General features: G+C 32.9%; 2 protein-coding genes and 1 pseudogene across 4 annotated transcripts; all 3 read left to right on the top strand.

Annotated features, from left to right (window-relative positions):
• The first annotated feature begins 1537 nt into the window (after window positions 1-1537).
• On the top strand, window positions 1538-2676 carry LOC105112884 (uncharacterized). Of its 2 annotated transcripts, XM_011008787.1 has the most exons (2): window positions 1538-2196; window positions 2407-2676. In XM_011008787.1, the coding sequence occupies exons 1-2, from the start codon at window positions 1755-1757 to the stop codon at window positions 2409-2411; spliced, it is 447 nt and encodes a 148-aa protein (XP_011007089.1). In that variant the 5' UTR covers window positions 1538-1754; the 3' UTR covers window positions 2412-2676. The 2 variants fall into 2 exon arrangements, with proteins under 2 accessions (XP_011007089.1, XP_011007079.1); XM_011008777.1 differs by lacking the exon at window positions 2407-2676 and having other exon boundaries at window positions 1540-2341.
• A 755-nt stretch (window positions 2677-3431) lies between these two features.
• LOC105112860 (60S ribosomal protein L10a-2-like) lies at window positions 3432-5494 on the top strand. 2 transcript variants are annotated; one of them, XM_011008748.1, is made up of 6 exons: window positions 3432-3530; window positions 3632-3690; window positions 3804-4023; window positions 4309-4474; window positions 4605-4810; window positions 5181-5494. In XM_011008748.1, the coding sequence occupies exons 2-6, from the start codon at window positions 3686-3688 to the stop codon at window positions 5232-5234; spliced, it is 651 nt and encodes a 216-aa protein (XP_011007050.1). In that variant the 5' UTR covers window positions 3432-3530; window positions 3632-3685; the 3' UTR covers window positions 5235-5494. The 2 variants fall into 2 exon arrangements, with proteins under 2 accessions (XP_011007050.1, XP_011007058.1); XM_011008756.1 differs by having other exon boundaries at window positions 3516-3540.
• An 856-nt stretch (window positions 5495-6350) lies between these two features.
• On the top strand, window positions 6351-8701 carry LOC105112875 (60S ribosomal protein L10a-2-like; annotated as a pseudogene).
• The last annotated feature ends 4399 nt before the right edge of the window (window positions 8702-13100 follow it).

Genomic DNA, 13100 nt, shown 5'->3' with positions numbered 1-13100 from the left:
ATTTAGAAGGCATAGTTATTGTGTCATTAGGTTAGTGGATGAATTCTAATTATTTTTTATTAAAAAAATATTTTAATTTTAACCTGATTAGATTTTAAATTAAATTTGATTTGGTCAATTATATCATGGTTAAATCTACTAGAGTATCGAAAACTTACTAGGTTCATAAACTATTATTTATATTTTATTTAATTCCCATCAATGTAATATATGAGTTATCACAATTCTAATATATGCGTGTGTATGTATAGATCTGAGAGTTGGTTGGAATTTCCAATTTGAAGAACGTCATCATCAAGGAAATGAGGTTAAGGTAGTCCTTGATGCCCGCAATTTGTCTGCAACCTGGTTGTTCATAGTCCAGCAGCTTCACATGGCTGTCAATCTGCAACCTCAATTGTTCATAGTCCAGCAGCTTCACATGGCTGTCAATCTGCAACCTCAATTGTTCATAGTCCAGCAGCTTCACATGGCTGTCAATCTGCAACCTCAATTGTTCATAGTCCAGCAGCCTCACACGGCTGACAAGCTATGTTTCTGTTTTATCTCTGCAGAGATTGAAGAAATTCTTCCACTTGCTACTATTCCCTGTTTAAACTTTCCCATGTTCGTTTCACATATTACGAATTTTACAGTACAATCGAGTGAAACAGAGTGATAGAAAGCTTTATAAAAATTAAATAAATATTTTGTTGATGTGCTATTTCTTCTAATGTTGCCTTCTTTATTGGATTTAGCTAAAATCATTAGATAAAGAGAAAAAAGTGTTCTTGCTAGGGTTTTTTTAATTAATTTATTTAAAGACTCATGAAAGTTTCTTAAATAGAAACATGCATTGGCTAGTTAGTTTAAATGCCTAAAGCTTAAAGTAATTTAAATTATGGGAGGATTGATTTAATATAATTAACTTAATTGATTTTATAAGTATAAAAGTAATTTATATAACTCGTAAAAATATAGTTTGATTAATTTTTTTTAAAATGATATATTTTTTTAATATTAAAATAATATATTTAATTGATTCGGGTTAACTCGGGTTAATATGTCAAATCTATAATCCAATTTACGAGACTATAAGAATCCTATGACAACAAATTAAAATAAAGCATGAAGGCTAATTCTCAATAAACACATCTTGAAGGATGAAATTGAAGAAAATAATTAATTTAAAATGAATATAAAAATATAACTGTCAAACCCATGATTCAGATCATAAAATCTATATAACTTTATAAAAAGCTTATTTTCTTGATTTTATTAGAATAATTATTTTTTTTATAAAAAAAACCTTATTTTTATTTTCAAAAATTTTCGATAACTTGCTCTAATTTGTCACTTAAGTGACAAAAAATATCTAACATTTTGTTTCACACATTCCACATCCTCGTGTTGTTTCCATGGAACAACTCCCTTTCTCCTCACCTTGTCCACCTCAAGCTCGCCATCAACCCCACCCAAACTACAATAATAATAATAATAAAAATCAAATACCTTTCAGTATGTCTCTCTATGATAACTGAAACCACACAAATTTCTCTCCAGCATAAAGCCCGAGACGTAGAGATGCCATGCACCATACGAAGCAAGCAAGCCTTTGTGACGTGTAATCTTGCTCCCCCACTCATTCATCTGCAGGACTCTCCTCTTCTGTCTTCGCTTTTATTATTGTTATCATTATTTTCTCCCGTAATTAAACCCCATTTTTGATAGTAATCTTCGCCAATCTTCCTTTGTCACGCCCCCAATTTCGAAGCATGGCTAGCAAGATGGAAGACTCCCACTTCACAAAATCCAAGAAAGAAGAAGAACCCACCATTGATATAGTTAATATTGATAGCCACACAAATGTTATGTCTGGTGGATCCACTAGCCAAACCCTTGCATTTTCAGGCACTGATCAAGCAACCAGCTCGGTGCCTCCTCAAGAAGTAGTACATCGTGACGGAGTGGGCGGTAGTGATGGTGCTCCTGAGGTGTTGGATAGAGATTGTGGACGTGAAAGATTAAAGAGGCATAGAGAAGAGGTGGCTGGTGGGGTTATGATACCAGATACATGGGGACAAGAGAATTTGCTCAAGGATTGGATTGATTGTTCCACCTTCGATGAGCTGTTAGCCCCAAAGGAAATCTCATCAGCTCGTGAAGCACTTGTTGCTGAGGAACGCAGAAAAAGGTCTCCAAGATTGAGCATAGCAAGTAGGTGTTGATGATCCATGATGATCTCTTCAAATAATTAATTATCTTTCATTAATTATTTACTGGAATGATGAGCATGTTGGATTTATCAATTATTAGTTTTTAATCAGCAATGCATTAAGCAGTATATATCCATGTATTTCACCGAATTTTTGTAATTATTTAACAAGAAAAATAATCTTCGTTTACATCAATTATATATATGTACAGGATGACAAATATCAGCTAGAGTTTCCCTTCCACTTGACTCTCAAGCAATGAAGTTGGATATCGATAACGATCATAGCAATAAGAATAAACTAGATGTTCTATCCTTTATTTCTTCATTTATCTCTTTTTCCCAGTAATTGTCAAGCCATTGAGAGCATTCAGAACTGCAGAATCAGCACATTTTTTACTAGCTAATTGTTGTATTGATTCCAATATGTAGAATTAGCACGTTAATTTTCTTACTAGCTAATTGTTCTTGGGTTGGATCAATTGAGCATCCCTTTATATAGCACAAAATCATAATGCTTACACTTGTAATATCCTGTATTTGCCTCCACTTTTTGCCCAATCAGACCCATCCCCTGGTTATACTTCCACCATTGCCATAAATACTGGTTGGAACAAAACCAAGGTTTGCCTCTAATATTTTCCAAGAACTCAAAATCAATTTCATCGATCATGATTGTTTTTTGTACTCGTCACCGTTTGATGTATGCAATGAGACTACAACTCCAGCAGTACTGTAATCTCCAGGGAATTCCATGAAAGCACTAAAATAAGATGAGAGATGCATGTCTTCAGATACGAAACCAGAACCTGAACTTTCATTTGGGACAATTGGACTGATTTTCCTGCATCATCAAGAAGAATCACGTACATGATCATTCTGATGAGAACCCTAAAACAGAAGCAGTGATGAAGACCAAGCAAATTAAAAAAAAGGTACCCTAGACAAGAAATGTTATTGAACACCATTTTTATTTTTTTAAAATACCTATGGTTAATTTGAAGACGAGGAAGAGGAAGAGAGATGTTAAATACACGAGCATTTGCAGCAATCCATCTCTCTAATCCAATCTTTTTATAAATTCAACAAGTGACTTTAACATGTTTTTTTCCACGAATTGATTAATCTATGCAAACATAGTCGTGGGCTGGAATTGGCCCACGGAGAGTGTTCAAATATAAAACCTAGCTCAAACATCATACATTGCACCAAGCCCAGCCCACCAAACATACAATATTTCGACTAGGGTTTAGCTCTAGCGCTCTCTCAGCCACTGACATATTTATACACCTCCCTTCAGCCACCTGCTCTCTGGCTAGGGTTTCTTCGTCTTTCGGTGAGCGCGGGCATGTTTTTTCTTTTGCGTGCTTTTCACTGTTTTCCTTGCTTTGACTTCAACTCTCTGATCTCTGATTCATCCCCTCGTTTCTCTTACAGGAAAGAAAGGAATAAATAAAGAAATCCTGAGAGCCCTTGTTGCAATCTTGGAACATGAGGTATGGGTTGCAAAGATCACCGGTTTTTTTTCTGTTCTTGTATTTGAGTTCGTTGATCTTTCAAACCCAGAACTGATTTTTTTGGGGGTTTTGGATATTTTCTTTGGACGCAGTAAGCTTGCGGGGGATACCATCAGGGAAGCTGTGACAACCATAAAGAATGGTGTCAATGAGAAGCCACGCAAGTTCACCCAGACCATTGAGCTTCAGATTGGCTTGAAAAATTATGACCCACAAAAGGATAAGCGGTTTAGTGGCTCTGTTAAGTTGCCCCACATTCCTCGTCCCAAAATGAAGGTTTGCATGCTTGGAGATGCTCAGCATGTGGAGGAGGTAAATGTTTATTCCATTCTGTCAAAATAGATCGAGTAAAAGAAGCATTTGATTCATTTGGGGGGGGGGTTTATATCACCCTTTCGAACTCAAAATCTTGGAATTGGTGATAGAACATGTTTGATGATGGTTCGATTGCATGGTTGCAAGTTTTAGAGAAAGTGAAATGCTTGCTTGTGTTCTTTTGTGGTAGCATTGTTTGATGATGGCTGTGAGATTTATGGAGCTGTTTTTTGTGTGAGATTGTTTGATGTGGTTGTTGTGTCAATTGATTTCTGTCGGCAGGCAGTGTCAATAGGCTTGCAATGGATGGACGTTGAAGCACTGAAGAAGCTGAACAAGAACAAGAAATTGGTCAAGAAGCTTTCAAAGCAGTATCATGCATTTTTGGCCTCAGAGTCTGTCATCAAGCAGATTCCCCGTCTCTTGGGCCCTGGCCTCAACAAGGCAGGCAAGCAAGTTTACTATGAGTATACTCCATGTTTGTTTATTGCATCGTGAACTGTGATAGTGTTGAAGTGTTGATTGGCTTGTGGATGTAGTGGTTTCTCTTTTTTATGCTGCTTTATGCTTGAATGCAGGAAAGTTCCCAACCCTTGTGACTCACCAAGAGTCGCTAGAGTCAAAGGTTAATGAAATAAAGGCAACTGTGAAGTTTCAGTTGAAGAAAGTGTTGTGCATGGGTGTTGCTGTTGGTAACTGCGATATGGAGGACAAGCAGATCTTCCAGAACGTGCAGATGAGCGTCAATTTCCTTGTCTCACTTTTGAAGAAGAATTGGCAAAATGTGAGTCATAAACCTAATCAATCTTTTTGCAAATTAGTTTTTTCATTTGGTTTGTCATGCTTGTTTTATTTTTACTTTGAGCTTCTCTAGAACGGTTATGATTATTCTCTTTGGCTCCTAATCAATCTTTTGATTTAGTTATGGCTTGCTTCATGTAGCTTTGTTTACAAATAGTCATCTCATTACCTATTATCCTCATGTCTTGTGGCTATAACCTGCAACTGATTAACTGGTTGGGTGGGAGTAGGATGTCTGTTAACACATGTCCTGCCTTTAGTAATTACAGGGTTGTTTGTTGGGATTGATATATATATATATTTGATTGTCCTTGATTGGTTTTGTACTCATTAAGTTTTTTGTTGGAAATCAGGTCAAGTCCCTGCACCTTAAGAGTACCATGGGAACTCCTGTCCGCCTTTACTAAGGAGGTTAAGCAACCATAGTTTTGTAAGAAGAGAAGAGTCTACCGTGAGCTGAACTGAGAAATGTTTTCTTTGAATATTAGGATTTTATGTTTCTGGATTTTTTTTTAATGCTTCTTATTTTTATGATTACCAGAATTGTATGAAGTGTTTTTTGCTGAATAGATGTGAACTTTGTTTTCTTTTGAATGATTCATGTTTTGCTTGACACGTCTTGAGTTGTCCCTGGCATACACACAGAATTAAACGTGTGGTTTGATTACACAGCCAGATGGCCACTATTGTATGTTCTTACTTGAGTTTCTTTCACTCGAAATTTCTCTACGCGTTGGTGACCCGCTTGCTAGATTTCAACTTTGGATGTTTGCAGTTCTCCTAGGAAAAGAAACCAACACCTATTCCATAATAGTTGGATAAGGGGCATGAACTGGTAGTGACCTAGTCGCTGAGTGATCGAACATGTTTTCGGCTATGCTAGTTCTCTTTTGCTAGTCTATGCGTGTGAAGTTTTTCTTTCTCTGAAGTCGCCTGAAGGGAGATTTGAAATTTGGAAACTACGGATTATTGAGGGAGTGAAGGATGAGTTTCTCCCCTGCGCCTTCAGAGAGGTTTGGAAAGATCCTTCCTCGAATTTGGAGGATTGTCTGCCTTCATGAGAACGACTCTCTTTGGCATAGCATTCCTATTTTTCACCGTCTCTTGACTGTTTTCTTCGGCTCCTGAATCTTGTGCTCTTTCACTAAGAATAAATCTAAATGTTTAACCCAAGAGATGTTTATTGCTGTTATGGAATCCTTCAAAACATTTTTACTCTGTTTATGTTTTATAAAATATTTTATTAGAAAGAGCAATGAATGCAATGAATTCCAATACCAAAGCAAATAATACTCAAAAGTGTTCAAATTAAATGCATTAATTTTCAATCTTAAAAAATTAATCAGAGATTATAAGTTGATCAAATCATAAAAAAACTAAAAAACGAATATATAATTAAAGGGCCCAATAATTAATGGCTAAGTCTAGTTTCTTCTAAACGCCAGACCCAGCCCATTAAAAGTAGCCCGGGTTTCTTCTCGAACCAGAAGTTCTCTTCCATAAACCTTACACTCCCTAGCCGCGTCCTTCTAGTTGCCAGGCTTCATTTTTGTTCTCTGGTAGGTTTTCCTTCGATTCAACACCTTTTCCTCGATTTGGGATCAACGTTCTAGATAGGTTTTTTTAAAAAAAGGTTTAATGTTTTTGCTGTTGTATTTGCAGGACAGGACTCTGAAGAGAGTTGCTTTTAGAGGTTTCAGTCATGAGTTATGTCTCAATATCTCAAGTTGTTTTCTTTTTGTGTCGTTTTATTGCTTTTTCTTGAAGGGTTCTTGGGTTTTTCATGTTTTGGCCTTTAGTGCTTCATGGTTTGGAAGGACATATGATGTGGGGTTATGTTGGTTCATGGTTTTTGAAGCATTTTGGTATATTTTGAAAGGTTGTTTTGTCCATTGACATGGTTAGAATGGGAAATTTGCTCGGTCGAATTGTTAATTTGTGTTAAAATTGCTTTATGATTATAATAAATTGAAGTGTTGATTATACTCAGATTGAACTTGGCCATAGATTATATTTACTCGACTGGCTTCTTGAATATCAAGACTAAAATTGGACAAAAAGTAAAAATTCAATGAAGGTCCTGTAGAAGTTGGTTGAGGGCCCTTTGGTTTCTTACAATGAATGCTGATAGTTAAGCAGGTTAGGAGCAATGCAATTCCAGTTTAAGAATCCATATGTAAAGAGACGTTATATTGTGGTTGGTGATTTTGAAATGGCTAATGGATGCGTACTCTTTTGGTTGAGAGTTGGTGACGTCATTTTGAGTTTTTAGGGCTAAGAAGGAACCTTGGTTGTAGAAAGCACTCTGAAACAATTTAGGTTGATCTAGTGGGTGACTTATGTTAAATTTCATGATTCGAATGTTTTATGTTTTGTTTACTGCAGTAAGCTTGCGGGTGATACAATTCGTGAAGCTGTTACAACTATCAAAAAGGGTGTGAACGATAAACCACGCAAGTTTGTTCAGACTATTGAGCTACAGATTGGTTTGAAAAACTATGACCCCCAGAAGGACAAGAGGTTTCAGTGGCTCTGTTGAGCTGCGACACATACCCCGCCCCAAAATGAAGGTCTGCTTGCTTGGAGATGCTCAGCATGTGGAGGAGGTTATTATCCTTTCTGTACTGTGTAAATACATGGATTCAAAGAATTGTTTGAATCAATTTTGAGGTTTTGTTTTGATGACTATATAATGCTCTGTTTTGCTGCCTTTTATAGCGTGTTTTGCTTGCCCCATTTATATCATTTTTTGCAGTGGTTTTGAAAGTCCTGCATTCTATCGAAATACATAGATTAAACGCACTCTATGAACTTTTTGTCTGCTTTTTTTTTTCTCTTGTCATGTAACTTTGATAGGGTTAACTGTTCAATTATATTGGCAGGCAGAGTCAATAGGCTTGCAATGGATGGATGTTGAAGCACTGAAGAAGCTGAACAAAAACAAGAAATTGGTGAAGAAGCTTTCAAAACAGTACCATGCCTTTTTGGCATCAGAGTCCGTCATCAAGCAGATTCCCCGTCTTTTAGGCCCTGGCCTCAACAAGGCAGGCAAGTTTATTTGGATGATTTAATGTTTGATTATTGGTTTTCAAACTGTTACCATGTCAAACCGTTGAAGTTGTTTCTGGGTATGGTTGTTTCTCATGGTTTCTGCTAAATTATGCCTGAATGCAGGAAAGTTCCCTACCCTTGTGACTCATCAAGAGTCGCTAGAGTCTAAGGTCAACGAGATCAAGGCAACTGTCAAGTTTCAATTGAAGAAAGTGCTGTGCATGGGTGTTGCTGTTGGTAACTGTGATATGGAGGACAAGCAGATCTTCCAGAATGTGCAGATGAGTGTCAATTTCCTTGTCTCACTTTTGAAGAAGAATTGGCAAAATGTGAGTTATTATCAATGCCTGTATTTCTCAAACTTGTTGCGACTTTCTGCTGACTAATTTGATGTCTTTTGCTGCAAAAAACCAGGTGAAGTCCCTGCATCTAAAGAGTACCATGGGGACACCAGTCCGGCTCTACTAAGCGAGTTCTACTTTACAGCGTGATAGTTCTGGAATGCTTTCTGAACAGAGCTTATGATTGTTTTCGGAAATATGAAGTTTATGTCGTTGGATTTTTCCTTGCATTTTTCTTGAATGCTTAGCATTTTTGTTAAGTCTGATTTGTCCATAGATCATCATAGCCTTAATGATCTCATTGCCTGGATTGTGACTTGGCTTGTCCTGGTGGCTCCTATTAGCCTAGGTTCGACGTAATTAGCATAATCTGTTCATGTTATATTTCTCGGTTCGAATGTCTTCGATCATTCATCATCGACTGGTATAGTTTTTATTTTTTTATTTTTATTTTTAATAATGAAAATTCTACATTCGAAGTTTACCTTCTCACACGATAATATATTTATTTTTTTGTTTATTTGAGCTCCAAGGTTTTTCTTTTCTTTTACAACACCAACCTTTTCTTTTACAACACCCTATCTCCATGGAAATACCAGGGGTTATTCAAGTGGCTGGTTTTATAAATTAACCTGAATTAGTTTGGAAAAGTTTAAAAAAGTATTTAAAATTTTAATATTTTATAAAAAAAATTCAGGTGAATATAAGTTATGTATTATAAATAATAAAATTTAAGAGAATATTTTAAAAAGTTTTTTATTTATATTAAAAATATATTATGTTATTTTTTTAAGTTGAAATATTTAAATAAAAAATATTTTTTTATTTTATATTAAAAAAATATAATTTTTTTTTAATGAACATGAAGGATATATATTAAAGGATTTTAAATTTTATATTGAAAAGATACTATGTTATTATTTTATGTTGATGTATTTAAACTATTTTTTCATTTCATATTGAAAAAATATAATTTTTTTTTAATGAACATGAAGGATATATATTAAAGGATTTTAAATTTTATATTGAAAAGATACTATGTTATTATTTTATGTTGATGTATTTAAACTATTTTTTCATTTCATATTGAAAAAATATAATTTTTTTTTTTGTAAATATGGAGTATATATATGAAAGAGTTTTAAATTTTATATTAAAAAAATAATTTTTTTTCTTGAAAATATTGAGTATGTATGCTAAAGAATTTCAAATTTCATATTAAAAAAATATTTTTTTTATGTTCATTCAAATTTCATATTAAAAAAATATTTTTATATTGAGTATGTATGCTAAAGAATTTCAAATTTCATATTAAAAAAATATTTTTTTTATGTTCATTCAAATTTCATATTAAAAAAATATTTTTTTTTTTGTGAACATAGAGTGTATACATGAAAAGACTTCAAATCTAATATTAAAAAAAAATATTTTTTTAACATAGAGTATATATATTAAAAGGCATCAAATCCAAAATTCAAAAGATAATATGTTATATTTCTAAGTTGAAATATTTAAATCAAAATTTTTTTTATTCTATATTAAAAAAAACATAATTTTTTTTTATAAATATAGAATATATTTACCAAAAGATTTCAAATCTTACATTAAAAAAATAACTATTTTTTTAGAAATATATAATATATATACTAAAGGTTTTTAAATTCCATATTAAAAAAATATAATTTTATTTTATAAATATAAAACATTTATAATTTTTTTTTGAGAATATAAAGATTTATATATTTTTTAATTTTAGTTAATTTGTTTTTTATCAAATATCAATTTATTGAATAAGATATACATGCAGACCTTTTTATTTATGATAAAAAAGATTTTACATCTAAAAACATATTTAAAAATTTAATTTTTTTAAATAAAAATTATTGATCTCCAAGTACAAGTCAGCTAAAACGAAGGGTTATTTATATCAGAGAACTGTACAGGTAGTCAATTTGAAAGGAAAGCCAGACCAATCATAGACAAGGAATCAAAGCCATTTGATTAGTCAAGGAGGCACTGTCAAGAAAGTTTTTCTTCAGAGAAAGTTAGGTAATGCTGCTTTTCGTGACACGTGTTCCCTTTTGAAGAAAGCGATCATACTTTTTTTTTTTTTTTCAGAGCAGCAAAGTGTTATCCAACAATTTTCCTTCACACGGGGTGCTTGGAATTCTTATAATTAGATTTAATTTCAATGATTAAACTAATTTTTTATTTAAAATCATTTTAATGGTATTGATTTTAATTTTAAATATAATTAAATTATTCAAAAATAAAAAATTACCTTCTATTTTGATACAGTAATTCTCTTAAAAATAATATTCTAAGAATACCCTTAACAACATAAATCCTATTTTTTTTTTTGAAAAAAAACCCCACCGTCTCTTTCTTTATCTTTTTCCTTTTTCTAACACCTTCTTGCGCATAGAGAGCTTCGAATGCGAAACAATTAAAATATTATTTGAAATTGGCATAAATTATATTTTAGAAAAATCATTAATAATAATTAAAAAAATTAATAAAATTAAAAAATTAATATAAATTAAGATATTCAATAAAATAAAATAAAATATTCACTTTATTGTGTTTGCTGAACTTGTTTATTACAATTAATAAAAATTAAATCATAACCTAAAAAACTTATGACTTAATTAAAAGAAAACATGAATAAAACTGATTAAATAAAGTTATGCATTATAAAAATATTATGCAAGGTTAAACATATCAATAATATTATTTAAAAATAATTTTTTTTAATTTTTAAAAATAAAATTTATTAGTATAAAACCCAAAAAAATTATAAATGAATTAGCCTAATAAAAAATCAAACCCAAAAGATATAAATGGAAGTATTTTTTTTTCTACTCTAAAAAAACATGAGGCTATTCTTTTGAACTATTAATTCAAAAGATATTAATGGTTACTTTCAGTATTTTTTTTTTAACTCCATGTTATTTTTTTGAATTAATCTGCTATGGACTGTCATATTATGATTATTGCGAGGTCATTTTTCTTTGATAATTTGGACGTTTATGATATTTACCAAAAGATTCACTTTTAATAAGATATTATTATTTTTATTATAATAAGGTCGATCCTGAGTTAAGTCCTGCTCTTGAATCCATCCTCCCTAATCTAATGCTCGGAAACTAGAGCTGGAGTGAAAAATTAAAATTAAAATTAATTTGAATTAATTTGCTATGAACTATTATATTATGATTATTGCGAGGTCATTTTTTTTACCCTGATAATTTGAATGTTTATGATATTTACTAAAAGATTCACTTTTAATAAGATATTATTATTTTTATTATAATATTTATTATTTCTATTATAATAAGGTCGATCCTGAGTTAAGTCCTACTCTTGAATCCATCCTCCCTAATCTAATGCTCGGAAACTAGAGCTGGAGTGAAAAATTAAAATTAAAATTAAAATTAAAATTAAAATAATAAAAATATTAAAATGATAGTGGTTAAAAAATAATAAATATAAGGGTTCTTGTGGAAAAAATATTTTTAGTTACAAAAAAATTAATTCTAAGATAAAATTATGTGAAATTGAAATGGTATAGTTGAATTTGATTTAATATAAATATAATAAATTATTAATTAAGTTCAAATCACGTGAAATTGAACTCAACTGTCCCAAGGAGGTTGGAAAACACTTGTTTTTTCTCACGGTATGGAATAAAGTTCATCCCTGGTGGGTGAAAAGCTGTTTCCGAACTTTCAAGCATCTCCCTCTTATCATCAATAGTTACCAAAGAGAAAATATGGCTGACACTGCCCTTGCATACGCAACCGAGGAGATCTTGAAAAGGGTTAGTTCACTTGTTGCTCACGGGGTCAATCTTGCATGGGGATTTAAGGGAGATATGAAAAGGCTGAAGGAGTCATTGATCATGATTCGGGCAGTGTTACAAGATGCTGAAAAAAGGAGAGTTACAGATGAATCCGTGAGGCTTTGGTTGGAGGAACTTCGAGGCGTAGCTTACGACGCTGAAGATGTGCTGGATGAGTTTAATTATGAGATTCTTCGTCGGAAGGTAAAGATTCAAAACAGTCTGAAAGGGAAGGTACGCCGCTTCTTCTCTTCCTCCAACCCAGTAGCATTTCATCTGAGTACGGCCCTAAAAGTTCAAAAGATCAAGGAGTCCTTAGATGAGCTTCAAAATAAAGCAACTTTGTGTGGAGTTCTATCTGGAGATACAGCTTCTGAACCTAGCCCGAACCCAAAGACAGATTCTTTCCTTGGCAGCTCAGAATTTGTCATAGGAAGGGATGGTGATGTCTTTAATATCATCAACTTGTTGGTTAGCTCTTGCAGCAAACAAGTTCTTTCTGTTATTCCTATAGTGGGAACGGCTGGGCTCGGAAAGACCACCGTAGCCAAAATGGTGCACCAAGAAGTTAAAGGTAGAAAACTTTTTGATGTAACATTTTGGATTTGTGTTTCTGGTAGTTTTGATGATGAAAGGATTTTAGGAGGAATGCTGCAAACTCTTAATGAGAACACTGGCGGGATAAGTGAAATAAATGCAATAATGACACATCTTGAAAGAGAGTTGAAAAATAAGAAATTTCTTCTTGTTCTTGATGATGTGTGGAATGAAGGATGTGAGAAGTGGGGGAGTTTAAAGGATCGTTTTTGAAAATTAGTGGGAGTAATAGGAATGCTGTTGTTGTTACGACTCGTCTTCCAGTGGTAGCATCCATAATGGAGAGTCCTGCATGTAGCTATAAACTGAAACGACTGTCAGAGGGTAATGTTGGTCAATTATTAGGGAAATAGTGTCTAGAAATGGAGGAGAGTCAATTCCTTCAGAATTGGAGGCTATCAGAGAAGATATTGAAAACAAGTGTGGGGGAGTGCCATTAACTG

This window comes from Populus euphratica, unplaced genomic scaffold, assembly GCF_000495115.2.
Source record: "Populus euphratica unplaced genomic scaffold, PopEup_1.0 scaffold5.1, whole genome shotgun sequence".
NCBI lineage: Eukaryota > Viridiplantae > Streptophyta > Magnoliopsida > Malpighiales > Salicaceae > Populus > Populus euphratica.
The sequence above is the reverse complement of the archived record's forward strand: the minus strand, read 5'-3'. Positions and strand labels throughout refer to the sequence as shown.